Genomic DNA, 18,144 nt, shown 5'->3' on the forward strand with positions numbered 1-18,144 from the left:
AAGATATTAAAATGGGAGGTGATTTTCATATTATTTTTTACTATCCTTATTTAATTTTTATTGTCAGATTCAATAAATTATACATAATCAACGGACATAATTAAACAAAGGGGTGTGATAAAAAAAGGTGTGCGCTTTAAAATTAACAAGTTTATTAACTTATTATGCCCTATGTACTTGTGGATAGGCCTGACAATTCTTGCCTCACCTGTTAATCCAACACAAAATGAAATGAAAATAATAGGTTCTGGGTTAATTTGTTAACGAATTGGGTCGTTATCCGGTCTTCCGTTAAGGACTCGTTAAGATAATGGTATGAAACGTAAACAACTTGACCCATTTACTAGGTCTAGATATTAGGCATGACAATAATTTGCATGACCCGTTAACCAGTTCCGGGTCAACTAGTTAACAAGTCGAGCCATTATCGAGTCACTATTAAGAACCCATTAAGATAATGGGTTTGACACGACTCAATATGCTAAGATAACGGATATGACACAGAAAAGGAGACAACCAAGACAAACATGATCCGTTGCCAAGTCTACTAGTGAATGTCAAACGAAAATTTGTTAGCCAATTATGAAAACAGTACAACTTTTTGATCCACTAACAAAAGCAATTTCTATCTTTGCATGTGACAAAGTGTCACACTTCGAACTCCTACTACACAACTGCTGCCCGAAGGAAGGGTGGTAGTGTTCAATGATGGCCACCACATCTAAACCTCGACAAACCTTTGTGAGGAGACAATAGAAAAGTTGAAACTCTCTCACAGATTCCGTCGCTGCGCATGCTCGCCTTATCCTACAAATTTTCTACATAAGACAGCTTACAGTTCCGGTAATTCCAATGACAGCGACAATTTACCCTACACTTAAGCTCGAACCTACTCTTTCCCTTTCAGCCTCCTTTATCTGAAAAACAAGGGTCTACCAACCATTCAGAACTTAGATACCCTTCCTGCATCCCATCCCACGATCGCCCTTTTAATTTTCATATAACAGGAACAAAAAGTTGAGCTGCGGCTTAAACTGATCCAGAATTTACATGTAGTGCTTTGAATAAGGCGCTAGACGAAAGAATATCAGGAGAGGAAACATGAACTTTAGCTACGACTGGGAGATATAGGGAATACTACGACCCTAGCACAAAAGGGTTTATCTGAAGAACATAAACTCAGCTGTTTCTTCCAATAATATTCATTATTACATGGAAAGATTACAAATGTTCGGGTGGTTGTTTTGACACTGCCTGCCTGCCAAAGCAATGCCATTATATCACAGATTTTGACATCACTTTCCATATTGACCCGTAACAAATGTATTTCACTAAAAAGGGGAAGTGGTATACTAGAGCACAGTATGGCAGTGCAAAAAGATTCAATTGCATGTGGATTTTGAATCGTACATGACAACTGACAAGCTATGCACCGTGTGCCAAACATTTATGTTGGTTGCCAATATAAGGAGAACAATAATGAACTAACAGGGCAAGTAATTATGTAGTATACAATACCCTGAATGATGGAACTTCACGATGAAGATGCTGAAAGTACTTGTCAGGGCGCCAACCGCTCAATTTTCCACACTTGTTGTCCATTGATCTCTTCAGGAGAATATCGTAACCTATTAAGAAAAAATACGTTGAGACGTTTGAGCAAAATATGTTATGTTCCTTTCAGTTGCACATCCATATAGTTAACTCTTATTCCATCACATCATTGTTCAAAACACAACTAAGAAAAATTCTTTTATTAACAGACTAAAAAACCAATAGTTGCTAGTACCAAGTCAATCCGTCAACCAAACTTATATCTGAGCTAAAGTTCATATCCAAGCCAGTGGAAGGAAAATAGTACAGATTTCTACACAGTTATACGTGTCCAGGATCCAGAACCAATTTTTTTTTAATTTTTCCTTTTTCAGCCCATATCTGCTCCATGCACTTGTTACAGGCTATCTGTCGACACTCAAGCAAAAGAAATGGAAGAACGAGCCATCATAAAGGGGATAGAAACCACCTGTCATGCAAACGAGATTTTTGGCCTTGCCAAAATTCAAACATCTCTGGCTTAAGTCTGTATCCTCCCCAGTTTTTAGGTTTTGGAATTAAACTTCTGCACCAAGAAAAAACAAATGGAATCTAATTTCAGAGTACATAAATAGAATGCAAGTTAGTTTCCAATCTATTTTAAGGTTGTTCGGAGAAGACTGTAAACTTATTGCAAACAGCTGCACCTATGATCCATGCGGCATATAAGATGGTTATAGGGATTGGGGCAAGGACAATTATCTGTGAATATTTGCATAAAGCTCTTAGATATCCATATTACTTACCCATCAGAGAACTTTTCTTCTAGGTCTTTGTATTGGTCATACAGAACATGCCTTCCGGGAACAACAGTGCTCTGGGTAAGAATATACCAATTATTTAGATTCCTTAGAGAAAATTTATACTATCGGTAAAATAGAGAAAGAAAATGGAATAGTAGTACAAATGATAATCAAACTGTAAATCTTTCACCTTTTACTTCCCATAAATTGTATAAACTTTTTCTACTTTTCAAGTGATTTTACAATTTAGTCTAGCTCGTAGTTTAAGATTCCACCAAACAACTAATCTACCACTGGCCATGCAGTTACACTAATTTGGTTTGATAATATAGGTAAATTTATATTGGAAAATGGAAAGCAAAAAATGAAGAAACCTACAGTGAAAGAAGTTACTTATCAAAAATTATTTCCTCACACCCCTTTTCTCCTTATGCACACCCATGTTTATTTATGTCCCTTGACTCACCCTTAATCTATTCAATCCAAAGACCAGAAATATACAGGGTATGCAGGGGGTGACAATAGGTGCAAGGAAATTACTTCCCATATTATAACTTCCACTGATTCTGGAGGAAAATTTGCGAGCCTTCAAATTCTATACAAAATTTATGCGGCAATCGAGAAAGAACGTGTGTCCTATCAAGGGTAGTGAATTCATTAACTATAAGAGAAGATAGAGGTGAAACAAACCTGCTTGCTAACTATTGCTCCAATCTGACTGCCTCGAGGACGGCTATGGAAGTATTGATCAGATTCCTCATCAGAAACTTTCTGCACAGACCCTTCTACTCTTACCTATAAACCAAAGATGATGTTATGAGACGATCTTCATACATGAAGATCATCAAAACAGAAGCCCCTCATCTAGTTTTTCTGATGTCAGAAGCTAAAATATTTATTAGGAAGCCACCAAGTACAAACCAATGTAAGGCCAAAAAAAAGTAGGTTAACCTAGGCACACAAGCACTATAGGCTAATTCTAAAAGCATTAGCCTCAAAGTGAAAAAATAAAAAAAAAAAATTTACCTGCCGATTAAGACTATCCCAGTAGAAAAGAAGAGATGCATGAGGATTTTCAGACAATTCATGTGCCTTTCGACTTTCATAGTTTGTGTACCTGTACAAATTAATACCATTGAATTGAGAATATTATAAGCATTTTCATTAATAACATCATATCTTCCTTGTTGATATATGTACAGCCTCAATAATAACAGTCAGATACTAACCAGACAAAACCGTTCTTATCAAATCCTTTGAGCAATACCATTCGTGACGAGCTGTAGAAGAAACTAATTTATGTTGAGTAAACTATTAACAGGTTATAATACATGTATGAGAAAAATCATTTTAATATCCAAAACGAAAAATGCAAAGAACGAAACTTAAGGACCTATGGTGAAAGCTATAAAATAGTCATGTCCAACATGTAAGAACATATGAAACTTAAGTTACTGTTGATAAAAGATACATAGTAACAAAGGAAACAGATATCACATTTTTCCGTTCTTGGCAGCCGTTGACAATGCCATAGCATTTGGTTCCCTCAAACCAGCAGCCACTACATCGTCGAACCATTTGCGGAACTGTAAAATAATTAAAGGCTTACTGTAAAAAATGAGGGACACCTTTTGCAACTAAATCTGACATAATTGAAACCAGCTAGACTTGGACATTGAATCTGTACCTGATCAAAGGGGTCAGCCTCCACCTGTTCCTCAAGAAACTCAGGCGAAATATAGTTCTCTCTTAGAGCTGATATATCAACTTGTGGAGACCTTCCAATACGGACACACATAGAAGTGCCTGGATATGGTGGAAGGCGAAGCTTATATTTATCGGCAATAGATGGTGGGACAAATCTACCACCCAGAAAATGGTGTGGACCAAAAAATTTCTTCGCACACAACTTTGGAGCAGTCAGAGAAACCTGGAAAGTAGCAAGTTTGCATCAACAGGATGGCTTATTGTATATAAAGAAATACACATGTACATATAAATAGATGTAAATTTAAAAAACGAATCACAAAGCGCAATTATTTGTAGCCAAGACTACATTGAGAGTTATTACAACATACCAACATGTCAGGCTTAATGCCTTCAACACCACCATCCCCTTCGACATGCCACCCAGATGGAATATCTATGGAAACAATGACAGACGACTTTTCGCAAGTTTGGTCATATTTATTTACACAAACAAGCTTTTGGATCAGGTTATCAAAAGGAGGCCTTGGGGAACCTAAAGTATTACAAAAGTATTGCAGTTAGATATATCATATAACCCAACGAAAAATAAACCACAATCATCAACAAGTTAAGAAACTCTAATCAGGATGATAATTATTAAGTGGTTTGATGTCAGGGTCCTGCACATATAAAAAGGAGAAAAGACTGATAAATCAATTGTTGAGTTAAGATTGTGTTGAAGGCCTATAACTTATCTGAGAAAATTGAGCAGTCAGATTTAATCCTAACATTTTCAGAAATTTTAATGGACCCCATCATGAAAACCACAACTAACTTTTGCACTGAATTCTTATAAAGTTGTCATAATTGTGGCAACATGTGATTTGAACATGAATGAACTAAAGAAGTGGGAATTGACTATGACCAATAAATTCATAGAAAAGAACCTAGTCTGTTCTTGGTCGGAGAAAAGTACTTATGTTTGATTCCAATATAATGATCCAATAGCAACATAACTGAGATGCCATCAAGCTGAACGGCCATAGAATGGTATAGTTTATCCTACTGGATGAGGTCTGTTAAGTCTTCCTATCCAGTTGAGCAAATTTGATATTGACACTTTATGAGAGAAATAACAACCCAGACATTCCTTTGACAGACAACAGAGCAAAGTAATCTTAGGTGCCACTATTCATATGTTTAGGATGTAAATTATTTCCGACTTACCATGTCAGTTTCCTATACTTGGGACAACAATTGAAGGAGAATCAGAATGATTGTGTCAACAAATTTGTATTGGCATGCTTTCTAATTACAGAAAAATCGATTTGCCCAGAACGAAATAAGTAATAATTACCATGGAATGAGAAACCAAACATTGCATCTACAATAATGTCAAAGTCCTTTGACAAGTCCAACGGCAGATCTTCCACTGAGATGAAAGGGACTGAGAGTGATTCCAGCTGCAAAATTATGCCATCATATAAGAACATCTTCCAAAATAATGATTATGAGACGAATCCAACAGCCCCCATACATCTGTATGTATAATATAACCCCGCATTCAAGAGTTTTCAACTTTAAGTTGTATTCCATACTTGCGTAACAAGACCAGCATAAAGAGGCTTGGCAGTACGCCTTGGATAACAAACAGACGGCTTATATCCAAAGTGATGCAGGTGACGAGCAGCCACAAGACCATCACCACCGTTGTTTCCAGGGCCACAAATTGCGAGGACACGGTTATACTCACTCGGTTTATAGACCTGTCAAATAAAATATATAGAAACAAATATAAACCATCATGTAACCCGACTGCAGTTCCTCAGCACTCCACTAAATGAACATTTTTAACACCTAGAAGCATCATGAAATAGTCGATGAAATAAAAAAAAACAAGTGGGATACTTATATCCGAAAAAAAATGAGTTCAATTCAATTGGTAGTACATGTGCATGATCATCGTCAAGAACAGCAACAATCAAAAAATGTAACAAACAAGAAGACAAGTGGGATGCGAATATCCGAAACCCGAAAACAATTAGTTCATTCAATTGGTCACACAATACATAGCAAACTGTAAAGAAAGAGAAAAGCATTTACCTCTGCGATGGAAGTGGCGACGCTCAAACCAGCCAATTCCTACAAAATTGAACAAAAACCCAGAAATGAGATCGTCAACAATTCACTATTAACCGAACCCATCATACAAAAATTACGAAAAAAAAAAGGAAAAAGAAGAGTGACTGACCATTAACTGGTCGACGCTGAAGCCGAGAGGACCCATGAGAACCTCATCGATCTCAGCAGCTTCACGCTGCGTCAGGTACGATATATCCTCCGGATACTGCATGCTGGGTGCTGTGTGTACTGACCCAACTCCCGCTGCACCGCTGGGGTTCGAACAAAACGCACGAATTGCAGGGCTCCGAACTGGTTGAAGAAATGCCTGGAAATTTAACGATACAACATATAAATTCACTGAATTTCTGGTTCGAGAGAGACAGAGAGAGTTGGAAGCTTACAGAGGTAGAAAGACTGGAGGGAGGGATGTGGAAAGAGGTGTAAGCGTTGTAAATGGTGGGTTTGGGAATGGGATTGGACGAGAGTGATTGGGTCAGGATGAGGAGACGTGTCATTTTTCTGGTTTTTCGTGCCAATGACCACATTGGTCTGCGACTGCGAGCAGAGCTTGCTTTCTTTGCATCACTGATTCGCCTCTTCTTCTTCTTCTTCTTATTCTTCTTCAAGTTGTGTGTGAGGTTGTGACGATTGGCAAAGATCGGGTAGCCGGCAAAGTTCACATTAGTGTCAACTGAATGTGACACAGTGAAGAACTACTGTCGCTAATGATACATTTCCAGTAAAAAAAAAAAAAACACTACATAAACTATGTGTCAAGCATTTATCAGACGAGTAGTGCATTTTTTAGAGACGGGTCGAATGCGTTTTTCCAACAACATTAATATTGTCATCAACTTGTCAATCATCACATGCACAATACTTTAGGTATGAAGTTTTATCATAAAATGTCTCACTGTTCGTTAAAGTGGAATTAGGATATTTAAACTATTACTTATCTTTTTATTACAACCGATGTGAGATTCAACATGTGGTACATCCACAACTTCCAAGGTTTAGTGTTTGTGAGCATAAAATTTTCAGGTTGGTTGGATTTCGGTCATCCGTCGCTAAAGAATTGTGTCATATTGCTGGCAAGTTTGTAATTAAAATTGTAGTGTATCAGCGATTGTAGCCTCAATTGAGTTCTGTATGAATATTGAGTTCAAACTTAATTATCGAGTCAAAACATAATACAATTCTCCACTAATTTTTCTTGTTAAAAACATTTGACACAATTTAGAAACTAAATTGGCTTTTAAATCACGCCAATATTATAATATCAACAAAAATAAATACGACGTCGTTTAAATTGAACACGTATCCGCTAGTGTTGGTCTTTCTCTGCCAATATCTTTTGAATCTTGTCAATGAAGCTCATCATCGTCTCTAAACCCTTTTCGTCAAGTCTCGGAACAGTGTGGCCTTTCGGATGATGAATCACCGAAGCATCTTCACAATGTTCCAACAGTTCAAGCCCGTACGGTTTCAAGAAGTCCATCTCTCCTGCAACACATACATAACACACTGGTAAATAATCAAGTCCAATGCATAACATGCCTAATTGGGATATGAATTTGAAGTCACTCCAACACCAACGATTCTGAACTGCTAACTGAAATGAGTCGTGAAATATGTAATCCACGAACGAACATCTCAAGGCCGTAGATGATTCTGGATATTAACAAGGTTTAACAATGCGGAACTCTCGAGTGGAAGGTAGACCATCAACACTAATAGATGATTTTGTATCGTTGATTAGAACAAGTCATTGTCCTCCTGTGTTGAACCAATTAAGCAAAGATCTACTCCTTTTGCAGTTTGACTAAACAATGGAAACGGAAAATGCAACCAACCAAATACTTAAATCCACTTAATAACAATACAAATTTGACCAGGATTGCAATAATATGGCTTGCAGCTTGCAGATTACGCATGCTAATTGTTAGGTAAGGAAATAATGCGTCACACTAAGTCAACAACCGAGCTCTAAAGTATCAGAATTATGACATGTAAGAATTGACAATCACCCACACTTGAACGACTGTTAATCGTTAATTGAATGAGTCCTATAACATATAAGAATTGACAAATGAATATAGTTCCGACTCCAAATCCACACACCTACCCGGTTCTATATGATTAAGAACTCAGTTGGTGACTTGGTGTGGGTGTGATGAAATCATAATAGAATGACTAATTGATGTTTAACGTTCAAAATCAGGGACCACATTTATTGATTTTCGTTGTTAGGGACCAAAATAAGACGTTAGGTCAATTTCAAGAACCATTTTGACTAAAAAAACCTATACTTAATGTCCTACAATATAAAACTCGTTGAACCAAAAGACTTGAACAACTTTGAATCGTCGATTGATTGTGCACCTAACAAAGTTATTTTGTGCATTTGGAAATTGACCAAAGAAAGGAAACGGAAAATACCTAAAAAGTGAAGGGAGGGGCACTGAATGGAAGAGGAATAAGCATCGTCAGCCACTGCCTGTGACTTGAATTTTGCTCCTCCAATTATTATCAAGAATTTAATTTTGGGAACTTTGGTCAATGCCGCACCCTGCAAGCAAACCGAAACGACCGCACTTCAATTCCATCGTCACCTTTCATTTCATTAAATTAAATTATACTAAACACTTGAAATATCTGCTCTTTTCTTTGTACCTTCGCTTGCAGCCCCGGCAGCCCCGCCGATATTATTGCTCCCTGCATTCATCAAAACCATATTAAGGGATAAAAGAAATTATAATTGCTTATAGAACAGGTGGTTAAACACATTCCGCAGTAAATTATTGTAAATTATAAGCGACTTATAACTCAAACAGCTAAAAACGTTTTGCTTTTGATTAAAACACGAAAAAATGTTATATTTACTCACAACGGACGAGAATGCAGAACGTTAGTTATATTACGTGTTACTAACACATAAAGAACGAAAAGTAATGCAAACCTCAATTTCATGGATTTCCGAAACGAAAATGACATCTCAAATTTCACTACAATAGTTACAAATTTTTGTGACCGTTCAGAGGATTAAAGTGGTAAGGTAAAATAAATACCTGGGAAAAACCAACAAGGCCATCGAACGGTCCCTGTTTAATCATGTAATCCTCTATGTATTCCAGACACTTATCAAAGTTTGTGTACTCTGTAAATTCCTGTGGGAAAAAAAAAATACAGTCCACGAAAAAGTAAAAAAAAACCCAAAAAGCAAGAACAGATTCTGGGATTTGGTTTTGTTTTTGTTTTTGTTTTTTCACCTTGTTGAATTGGAACCACTCGTAATAAGGAGGATCAAAAATGCCTTCAACTTCGGATTTACCTTGGGCCGGAAAGGGCGCATCGAGATAAACCATGTCGAAATTCTCCAGCACCGATTCCGGCCACTTTCCCACTTGTTTCCTCATGATTTCTCCGTTCGTCCGGAACCCATGGAGGCACAGAAACTTGGGTTTCCTCGAACACCCGCCGCCGCCTCCTTCGCTTCCTTGGCTTCCCATGTTCTCTTTTTCTCCTGTTTTTCGGAGATAATAAGGAGAATAAGAATATTCCGATCGGTCGACGAGGTTGTTCTTCTTCTTCTCGGGAGCTCCGGTAGTGTGGGAGGAGCGATGGAATGCGTGTGGAATTTGGTTGGATTTAACAGGTGCAAGTTTGAGGGCGAGTTTGGCCTTGACGACGTCGTGTGGGGCTCTCCCTCGTTCCATGTGAATAACGGTGTTTGAGGCGAGGGATGACGTCATCGTCAGGGAAATTTGAGAACGCAAGCTTTGACCCCGCATGTGTTCTCTCCATGTGCGCGCCATTGAAAAAATGGATCGATTTAAATTATAAATTGGTCCTTAACATTTGGTTGGATTTCTATTAAAGTACCCATTTAATAAAATTTATTTTTACAATTTGACCCCTATAGTTGTCCAATGTTTGCAATCCGGTCTAATGATTGAACAACGAGGAAGAACGCTGCATGTGCTTATGAAAGATTGTGCTACTCTCTATATTGCCAATTAATTTTATAGTGGAACCTCAACTTTCTTCATGGTATCAAAACAAGTTATCTCATGTGTGAAACTTAAGGATCACATATGATTCACGTCACCCAATTTATGTTGTATACGTGAAAGACTTGAAAATGAATCTCATATCTAGGAAAGAAATGATCCACATAGAATAAAAAGAGTTCTTTCTTTTTTGACAAAAAAAAAAAAAAAAAAAGGGCACTTTCTGAATTTTTGGCTATTACATTCAGGTTATGTAAATAAATAAAAAGGTGAGCTTAGTGGTATTAATCCTTTTAACTTTGATAGAGTAAATGATTCCATGTGGTTTGAAGAACCCCAACATCCAAACGATCAAAGGGTTTTTGTCTAGCGTTTTTTCCTAAGATATTCCCAGAATATCCTCACAAGCGTTTTTTCCAAACTCCGGAAGGTCTTGAGACCACCCAAGTTCCTGTCTAGATCTGCTTACTTCTAAAAAGATGACTAAAAGAGATGGACCACAAGGATGGCTCCGAAAGAGATACCACAAAGATGCAATGTTGTTTGCCTCCATAATCTGGACAAGAAAATGTACCGCGTTGGCTTCCAAAAGTTGGACCAAAAAAGGTTCCAAGTTGGCTTCAAAATAGCCATCTAGCAAACCACGGTCGGTCAACAAGATCATCTAAGTCTCAGCCGTATTAGATCTGAACACAATTTGGAGCCGCCCAAACACTAGGTTTACAGCCACAACAATCGATATTGGGGAATTCACATGTTAAATCTTTACAAACCTTGTTCATGTCTTTGCCACGATATGTAGTGTATTTTAAGGTCCTTCTTTTAATCCATTATGGTCTATTTGTAGACTATTGTTTCAGTTAAGGTTTTTCAGCCAAAATGATCAAATTGGCAATTTTTCATTTTGGTTCCTGAGTTTGAAATTGATAAGTGGTCTCTAAATTTGTCCATCATCAACCATTCAAAATGATTTGACAAAAGTTTAACGTATTTTTTGTTATTTTATCCTTATTTAATGAAGATTTTCATGAAAGACCAAAATAATTGAAGTAGGACAAACTCAGAGATCATTCCTATTAATTTTAAATTTTAAGGACTAAAATAAATAAGAGTGCCAATTTCATGAATTATTTTAACTTCAAAGCCACCAATTAATTATTTAAACCACATGTCATGTTGTGATTCGTAGACATGCGTAAGCAGCCAAACACTATTCTATTCGAAAAGATTTGGATCCTCTCTGGAGCAGGGGTCCGAATCCTCCTGACCAGATAACATGGATTGTTGGATTTTAATCCAACAGTTACAATTATTATAACTTTTAAAAGGATTCTCTATTTGTAACCGTTGAATCAAAATTCAACTATCTATGCTATCTGGTCAAGAGAATTCGGACCATTTACTCATGAGGATCCAAATCCTATTCGAAATGCTATTACCAATAAAAAAAGAAAAAGAAAGGGAAATACCCAAATGGTTTCCAGACTCGTTCCTCGAAATAACAGCTTGTATACTTGGTCCGACGCGAGGTTGCCGATTTTTCCATTTCTCTGGCTCCTCCAACTTGTCCAGGAACCTCTTTGCTATCATCATTCGCCGCCAGCGTGTCTAATCGCCGACGAAGGTACTGCCATTCCCCTCTTTTCCTTCGTTTCTTCTGTAAATTATGTCATTTTTCTTTCTCCGTCAGATTCCATTGCCAGTTTCCCAATTTGAATTTCATTTGTGATTAGTTACAAATTATGTTGCAATTTCGGTAGTAATTTTGGTTAGGAATTGTTGGTGGGGGGGGGGGGAGGAGGGGAGATTTGATTGAAACAGAGCTCTAGTTTTTTGGGGGTTTTGATCAGCCTTTGTTTGGGTAATAAGTCTGATTAGCGTTTCCGATGGGAGATTTGTTGTGGAGGTATTGGGTTCAGTCATCCAAATTGGGGGTTTTCTGGTTCAGTCAAATTATCATTATGTTATATAAGAAATTATGTGACTTACCTCTTAACCTAATGGTTTTGTTATTGGGTAATTTAAATTGGTACCCTGTTTAGAGATTAATTCTAATGATGGAATTTAGGTGCAAACTCCGGGCTGGATTCCGGTTGACCTGGACCTTGCGATTTATGCACATCATGGTTTTTATGCACACTTAAATACTTCTTGAATTTTATCTACAATTTTGTAGTTGAAGCTTCATTGTTCATGATATTATCAGAGAGATTTTGGGGAAATTCTTTTTTTTGGCGTATTATAAATCTCTTAAAGATGAAAGTAACATGTATTTTGAGGCAGTCCATCTTCCTAAAATTATGGTTTATAACAAAAATCCTTGTGTGTCAGATATTGAAGACTCAAAATCTAACAGTGGGCAATCATCAAGACAACATATTTACCCATTGAATTTGAAATAAAAGACGATTGCTTACGCGAGCTCACCAAACACAAACTCTAGGGTTTCTAATGGCAGGCTATGGAAATGCTGTCCCCTACAGATCAAGGTATTAATTTCACACAGGTTTCCTATTTTGTCTGAATTTGTTCAGTGTAAATGTATTAATGATGATTCTTCAGGGAGGGTCTTAACCCAAGACCAGCGGCTAACATGGACGAAATCCAATTGAGGATTGATCCAATGCATGCTGACTTGGATGAAGACATCAACGGCCTCCACAACCAAGTGAGAAGATTGAGAAATGTACGCACTCCAAATTTCTTTTTACTTTTGAGTATTTTGTTTGGGCATTTGAATTCATGTTGGCGCACCTTGGAAATGTTAATATATATTGGTTTGGTCCGTCATTGTTATATATTGGCATTCCTGCTATGTGGAACAGATTCATGTATCTTTCTTAATGGTCTAGGACAGGTCTGAATTTAAATACTTGCACTTAACCTTTTACCACGGTTTGGCTCTTACTTTCAGTCTTTGTTGCTATTAGCTGAAGGATGTAATGTTGGGCCATATGTTTCTCATTTGGATTTTTAGTCGCAATTATTCACTTGCATTGCACCTGTTATCATGGTCATAAATTAATTGGTGCTTGCTGAATGATAGCTATGATATGGTAGATCCAATGACCTGGTTATTGATTTTTTTACTTATTTGGAATCAATGTTTTAAAAAACTAGCCTCGGGGTGTGCCTAGGGCGCCTTTGAGGCTGGGCGCTAAGGCTAACGCCTCTGTTTTACTGGAGTGGGCGAAAGGCTTCGCCGGAGACGCCGAGGCAGTGGAGGCGCGCCTCAAGGCATCCCAGGCGCCTTGTCTGCCCTTTTTTTAAAAAAAGAAAAAAAACCACCCCAATCCAAAATGACGCCGTTTGGGTAAGGGTTTTTAGTCTAGATTCCACTTTTAATCCACATTCCACCATACCTTCGATCCTTTGCCTTCTTCACCCACTTCTCCCGTGTGCCAGAACACACAGCCACTGTCACCCCAGTCGATCGTCCTTTCCCAGTCGCCACACTGCCGTCATCACCCTGCCACCGTCAGCAAGCCTACAAATCCCCAATTTTAAAGGTTAAGGTTTCTGAAATTCTGAAAAAGTTAGGGATTTGATTTTTTGATTTTTTTTTTTTTTTTTTTAAACTGGTGAACTGTGGAGCATTCTGGGATAGGGCTGGGTGCGATATAAATCTGGAGCAGTGGACTAGGGAAGCTTTTCTGGAGTAGGAAATAAATCTGGGCGATAAACTTTTCTGGGGAAAGCAGAAAAACAGAGAGGAGGGAGGAGGCTAAAGGCTCAAGGGGATGAGAGAAGGATACCTATTTAATGTGGGTTTGATATTGGAATGTGGGACCCGAGTCGGGACTTGTTTGGAAAGTTGTCTAATGAGGGAGAGGAGATGAAACTGACAAATGAGGTTGCCTATTTAATGGAAAATGGGATATAGGTCTTTTCGTTTCAGATTTATAGTAAGGTTTCCAATTTTAAATTTGGATGATATTACCTTTGAATGATGAATTTAGATGATATTATCTTTTGAATGACTGTGGATTTGAATGATAAAATTGAGAATGGATGTTTATTTTACGTAGTATTATTTTTTATACACTTATATGTATAATATATAAAACATATATATATAAAAAAATTTAATCCTATAAGGCTTCACCTCACGCCTCACCCTCACGCCTAGGCCGGGCTTCGCCTCCGACGCCTCGTCCATGCCTCACGTTTTTAATACATTGCTTATTACATAATTCCTCTATTCTGAGGAGGGCTTCAGTGCAGTGCATTCCTTTTCTCAATCTGGAATCTGGTCTATGGTTTCAGCGACCGGTGTTAGATTTGTGACAGCCTTAAAATTATTATAGAAGTATTTATGGAACCTTGTTAAAGTATCTATTGTGTATAGTGTTGTGTCCTCTATTTTGATTTTTAGAGGATGGTTTTCATGCGGGGTGGGCTTGTAATCTACTTCTTTGCTTGGTTATAGATATCTAATTTAGTGGTTGAAGCCTGTTCAATATCGGCGTCTGATTAAACTAACTGAGTTTTGCATAAATTCGAATGCCTTCATGTTTGGCCTCTGTACATTTGTTTGTTTCATAATTCATCTTATAGGCTAATTGTGGTGCATCATGACTTTTAAAATTGATTTCAGCAGTTCGATTGCAATAGAAATCTACGTAGAATAAAGAAATGTTCTCTTATCTTGGTGCAGGTAGCTCAAGTTATAGGTACGGAAGCTAAATTCCAGAATGAATTTCTGGATCAGCTGGTATGCCATCATACTCTAGACATTGTTGCTTGCATATTTCACTTTATTTTGAATTGCAAAATTTCTGAATAATAACGAAATCTAATGGCAGTATGATGGGTGGTACGTGCACAGCTTTCTGAAACATATCTTTGTCTCTTTTGTTACAGCATATGACGTTGTTGAAAGGTCAAGCAGGGCTGAAGAACAATGTCAGGAGATTGAACAGAAGCATCGTCCGGAGTGGATCAAACCATGTTGTCCACGTAGTGGCTTTTGGACTACTTTGTTTCTTTGTGGTATACTTTTGGTCCAAACTGTTCAGATGAAGATCAGATACTTCGGATACTTCATGCCTTACAGACATCTGTGTTTTAAGGCTAAAAGAGGTTTCATCGACAACACAAATACTTGTTTCATTGTAAAGCTATCGTCGTGTTCATGTTCACTAAACAAGTTGAACATCTTAACAATCTTGGTTCGAGTTTCTCAAAGGATTGTGCTTAGAGCGTCATTGTGCAACAACCCCACTAATCATGTAAGCAGTATGTGGCATTTTTTTTTTATCTTGGTCTCTCTATACCATATTCAATTTTTGTGTGGAGAATGAAACGATGCGATTCTTCTCGTCAAAAGTTTGTTACAGATTATATGGTTACAAAATAGTGAAATCTTTCGGCTTGTTTATTGGTAAATATCTGATTCAGCCAGCTAGCATTGGCAAACATTTGAATTTCTCTGCAAACTCTCAATGTCTCGTTTTAGCTTGCTTGTTCGTACTTGTTCGAGGACATTTCTTGCCCAGTCTGCAAAGAAGGTTTCATTGTGACCGACTTTCCCATCTTTGTAAAACAGAAAGCATTCCAGTTCTTTTTTAGGGTCCGGGCATTCTTTTTCGGCATAGGGATCCCACCAAGCACCCCGGTGCTTCATACCGGACAGGTCGGCCATCCAGTGATTAGCATACTGACCTACCCCTGCAAGCTCCAGCCATCCTTTGGGGAAGAACTCCATTACGCTACTGTTTCTATCCATGAAGAGCATGTTTGTTAGCTGCGCTCCATGTGGGGATGCAAGGATATCTGTGTTTGTCATCAGTCTAACCTGTTCAAGAACACCAAGTTTGGTACGTTAAGCCACAAAGTTTGACTAGGAAGTGCGTCGAATTGGATATGGGCGAATGTCGCTCTCTTAACATGTCATGCACTTACACACGATTGATTAACGCTAACACTCTTCTAACTTGAAATATAGAATTCTCACTTATAACAGTATATGTAATTACAACAAGTAATCTTAGTCAAACCTAATCTTGAAATAGCTGTCATCTATCCCATCTAAGTTCACCTAATTCTTGCCAACGCAACACGTTTGACCCTAGAACTTCGGCTCTTCAGAATAAAGAAAAGAAAAAAAGAAAGAAAAGGAAGCAAACCTGATCACAGAAGTTTAGATCTTCAGACTGAACCACCTCTAATGTGCACCCATCCACCATTGCACACTCCCTTGAGAACACATTAATCACAGCCGTCGGATTCTTGAACGATCTTGATCCATTCCTCATTAGCAATGTCAACGTTATGCTTGGCTCCCCTCTCAGATTGACCTCTCTGCCTCTGCCATTAGGGTTAATGCCACAATACTGTCTTGCTTTACATCTCAACAAGTCAGACACTTGAAGCTTCTTCTGCTTCCCCATTTTCCCAACATTATGCCTCATCACAACCGCCTTCTCGAAGCAATAAGGCCCTTCTCCTTTCTCGAATTCTTCGACCGGAACTTGCCCGAAATTCGCTTGCATCACGTTCTGAATCCACAGCCCCATGTTCTCTCTAACTCTAAGCTCTCCCCAATGGAAAAGCACCAACCTTGCCGGCTTTGCGCATCCGTTTTTCATAGACCAACCGACAAAAGGCATCATGGCCGTTAACCCGTGCCACAAGTTTCCGTAGTCATAGAATGTGTCGGACACGAACGCGAGACCCTTCAAGAATGTGGTGGAGTTTGGTAGGCCTTCAGGATATGCCAAGGCATATGAGTTTCTGGTGCCGTCGCTTATGTCATTCCCTTTGATGCACAATAGCCTTCCGTTGGACGCCTCCGAAGGGAAATAAAGGTATTCGGATTCATTTTCTTCATATGTGTCGCTCAAGGACCTCATAAACCAAGTGTTTTCCTTCATTGCAGTGTTGGCAAACCTTGTGTCTTTGAGAGGAAGAAATGTAACCGAGTTTCGGAGTTTCAAGGCGGGAGAGAAGGAAGGAGAGGGTTGTGCAAGATATAGGATAAGAATCAGAAAGAGTGAAGAGATGCAAATGGCGATGAGAACGGTTGAGTGAGAAAAGCTCTTCTTTTTGTTTAATAGCTTGGCCTTGCTTTCCACTTCCATGGTTTCTTTTCTTGTGTTCAAAGCGAATGACCAGAAAGGGGCACATTTAGAGGAGTTAAATAACAATTGGATCTAGAGATTGAGATTTTGGTATTGATTTATATTTAAATAGAAAGACAAGCAACAAATGACTGCCATTATATTATTTGGGGCCAATGGTGGAGATGCATACAATCATGTGGTTGTACTTAATGGTTGAGTCAAAGAACTGCCCGAAACTTCTTGTGAGTTGATAAATTGTCTCAGGCTTAACATGGTCAACCACTAACATCAATTAGATCGTTGAAATTGTTCCAACTTATATTAGTTGGGTTTTATCACAAAAGGTTTTGATGATGTTAGTGGTAGAATCGCCTATGTATTAATTATATATTTTGACATATGGTTGATGTGGGATCCTATTCTCCAACACGCTCCTCATGAGTGACCTCACATAGGGTTATAAGGGAAACGGATTCCCACATAAGGAATTGGTCAAGTTATTATATCGAATCTAACACCAATCTTTTTGAGAGCTTAGTCTGTCAGTATTTTCAGTCACTAGAGCCAACGCTAATATTTTCGAAAGCCTCATTCAATACCTTAAGTTGGAGCTAGCACATCTTTATGAAAACCCAACTTAAGGAAGCAGATTCAAGCTAAATAAGTCAGACTAGAACATGTTGGGAGAATAACCTACTATAATATCATGATAAACTTTTTTAGGCCCATCATGGTCCATCACCAACATCACTGATATTCTCTTACTTGATTAACTATTACTAGGTGTTGGATTTTATCACCAAATGTCTTGGGGATATTAGGTGGAATCTCCCATATATTAACTGTATATTATTTTATCCTCCAATAATGAATCTATAAATGAAGATTTCAAAGCAATAGTTATGACCTATAAAATGCTTA

General features: G+C 38.0%; 4 protein-coding genes across 4 annotated transcripts; 1 reads left to right on the plus strand and 3 right to left on the minus strand.

The window, feature by feature from the left end:
* Positions 1-1,159: 1,159 nt before the first annotated feature.
* Positions 1,160-6,922, minus strand: LOC137718307 (pyridoxine/pyridoxamine 5'-phosphate oxidase 1, chloroplastic). The gene is made up of 14 exons (XM_068457829.2): positions 6,551-6,922; positions 6,277-6,474; positions 6,129-6,167; positions 5,624-5,791; positions 5,383-5,488; positions 4,415-4,578; positions 4,024-4,266; positions 3,834-3,922; positions 3,566-3,616; positions 3,363-3,453; positions 3,027-3,131; positions 2,340-2,410; positions 2,024-2,119; positions 1,160-1,628 (listed from the first exon to the last, which is right to left on the minus strand). The coding sequence occupies exons 1-14, from the start codon at positions 6,692-6,694 to the stop codon at positions 1,562-1,564; spliced, it is 1,632 nt and encodes a 543-aa protein (XP_068313930.2). The 5' UTR covers positions 6,695-6,922; the 3' UTR covers positions 1,160-1,561.
* Positions 6,923-7,275: 353 nt separating this feature from the next.
* LOC137718298 (uncharacterized) lies at positions 7,276-9,975 on the minus strand. Its single transcript, XM_068457816.2, has 5 exons — positions 9,419-9,975; positions 9,218-9,316; positions 8,823-8,864; positions 8,589-8,718; positions 7,276-7,652 (listed from the first exon to the last, which is right to left on the minus strand). Exons 1-5 carry the CDS (start codon positions 9,962-9,964, stop codon positions 7,474-7,476), a joined length of 996 nt encoding a protein of 331 aa, XP_068313917.2. The 5' UTR covers positions 9,965-9,975; the 3' UTR covers positions 7,276-7,473.
* Positions 9,976-11,437: 1,462 nt separating this feature from the next.
* On the plus strand, positions 11,438-15,547 carry LOC137716740 (bet1-like protein At4g14600). Its single transcript, XM_068456118.2, has 5 exons — positions 11,438-11,783; positions 12,491-12,648; positions 12,722-12,845; positions 14,817-14,873; positions 15,023-15,547. The coding sequence occupies exons 2-5, from the start codon at positions 12,611-12,613 to the stop codon at positions 15,179-15,181; spliced, it is 378 nt and encodes a 125-aa protein (XP_068312219.1). The 5' UTR covers positions 11,438-11,783; positions 12,491-12,610; the 3' UTR covers positions 15,182-15,547.
* On the minus strand, positions 15,445-17,353 carry LOC137716739 (uncharacterized). Its single transcript, XM_068456117.2, has 2 exons — positions 16,288-17,353; positions 15,445-15,956 (listed from the first exon to the last, which is right to left on the minus strand). Exons 1-2 carry the CDS (start codon positions 17,239-17,241, stop codon positions 15,564-15,566), a joined length of 1,347 nt encoding a protein of 448 aa, XP_068312218.2. The 5' UTR covers positions 17,242-17,353; the 3' UTR covers positions 15,445-15,563.
* Positions 17,354-18,144: the final 791 nt, after the last annotated feature.

The sequence above is a fragment of the Pyrus communis genome, chromosome 8 (genome assembly GCF_041283825.1).
Source record: "Pyrus communis isolate YQ-2024b chromosome 8, ASM4128382v1, whole genome shotgun sequence".
Taxonomy (NCBI): domain Eukaryota; kingdom Viridiplantae; phylum Streptophyta; class Magnoliopsida; order Rosales; family Rosaceae; genus Pyrus; species Pyrus communis.

What these genes read in the sequence shown, in the direction of transcription:
- LOC137716740 (XM_068456118.2), top strand. Translation starts at nt 12,611, where the DNA reads ATGGCAGGCTATGGAAATGCTGTCCCCTACAGATCAAG. An exon ending in AAGTGAGAAGATTGAGAAAT is followed by an intron (nt 12,846 to 14,816) that starts GTACGCACTCCA and finishes ATCTTGGTGCAG; the next exon opens with GTAGCTCAAGTTATAGGTAC. An exon ending in ATGAATTTCTGGATCAGCTG is followed by an intron (nt 14,874 to 15,022) that starts GTATGCCATCAT and finishes CTTTTGTTACAG; the next exon opens with CATATGACGTTGTTGAAAGG.
- LOC137718307 (XM_068457829.2), bottom strand. Translation starts at nt 6,694, where the DNA reads ATGTGGTCATTGGCACGAAAAACCAGAAAAATGACACGTCTCCTCATC. An exon ending in TCGCCACTTCCATCGCAGAG is followed by an intron (nt 5,792 to 6,128) that starts GTAAATGCTTTT and finishes TTTATTTGACAG; the next exon opens with GTCTATAAACCGAGTGAGTA. An exon ending in GCATTAAGCCTGACATGTTG is followed by an intron (nt 4,267 to 4,414) that starts GTATGTTGTAAT and finishes GCTACTTTCCAG; the next exon opens with GTTTCTCTGACTGCTCCAAA.
- LOC137716739 (XM_068456117.2), bottom strand. Translation starts at nt 17,241, where the DNA reads ATGGAAGTGGAAAGCAAGGCCAAGCTATTAAACAAAAAGAAGAGCTTT. An exon ending in ATCTAAACTTCTGTGATCAG is followed by an intron (nt 15,957 to 16,287) that starts GTTTGCTTCCTT and finishes GTTCTTGAACAG; the next exon opens with GTTAGACTGATGACAAACAC.
- LOC137718298 (XM_068457816.2), bottom strand. Translation starts at nt 9,964, where the DNA reads ATGGCGCGCACATGGAGAGAACACATGCGGGGTCAAAGCTTGCGTTCT. An exon ending in AGTGGTTCCAATTCAACAAG is followed by an intron (nt 9,317 to 9,418) that starts GTGAAAAAACAA and finishes TTTTTCCCACAG; the next exon opens with GAATTTACAGAGTACACAAA. An exon ending in CCCCTCCCTTCACTTTTTAG is followed by an intron (nt 7,653 to 8,588) that starts GTATTTTCCGTT and finishes TATGTGTTGCAG; the next exon opens with GAGAGATGGACTTCTTGAAA.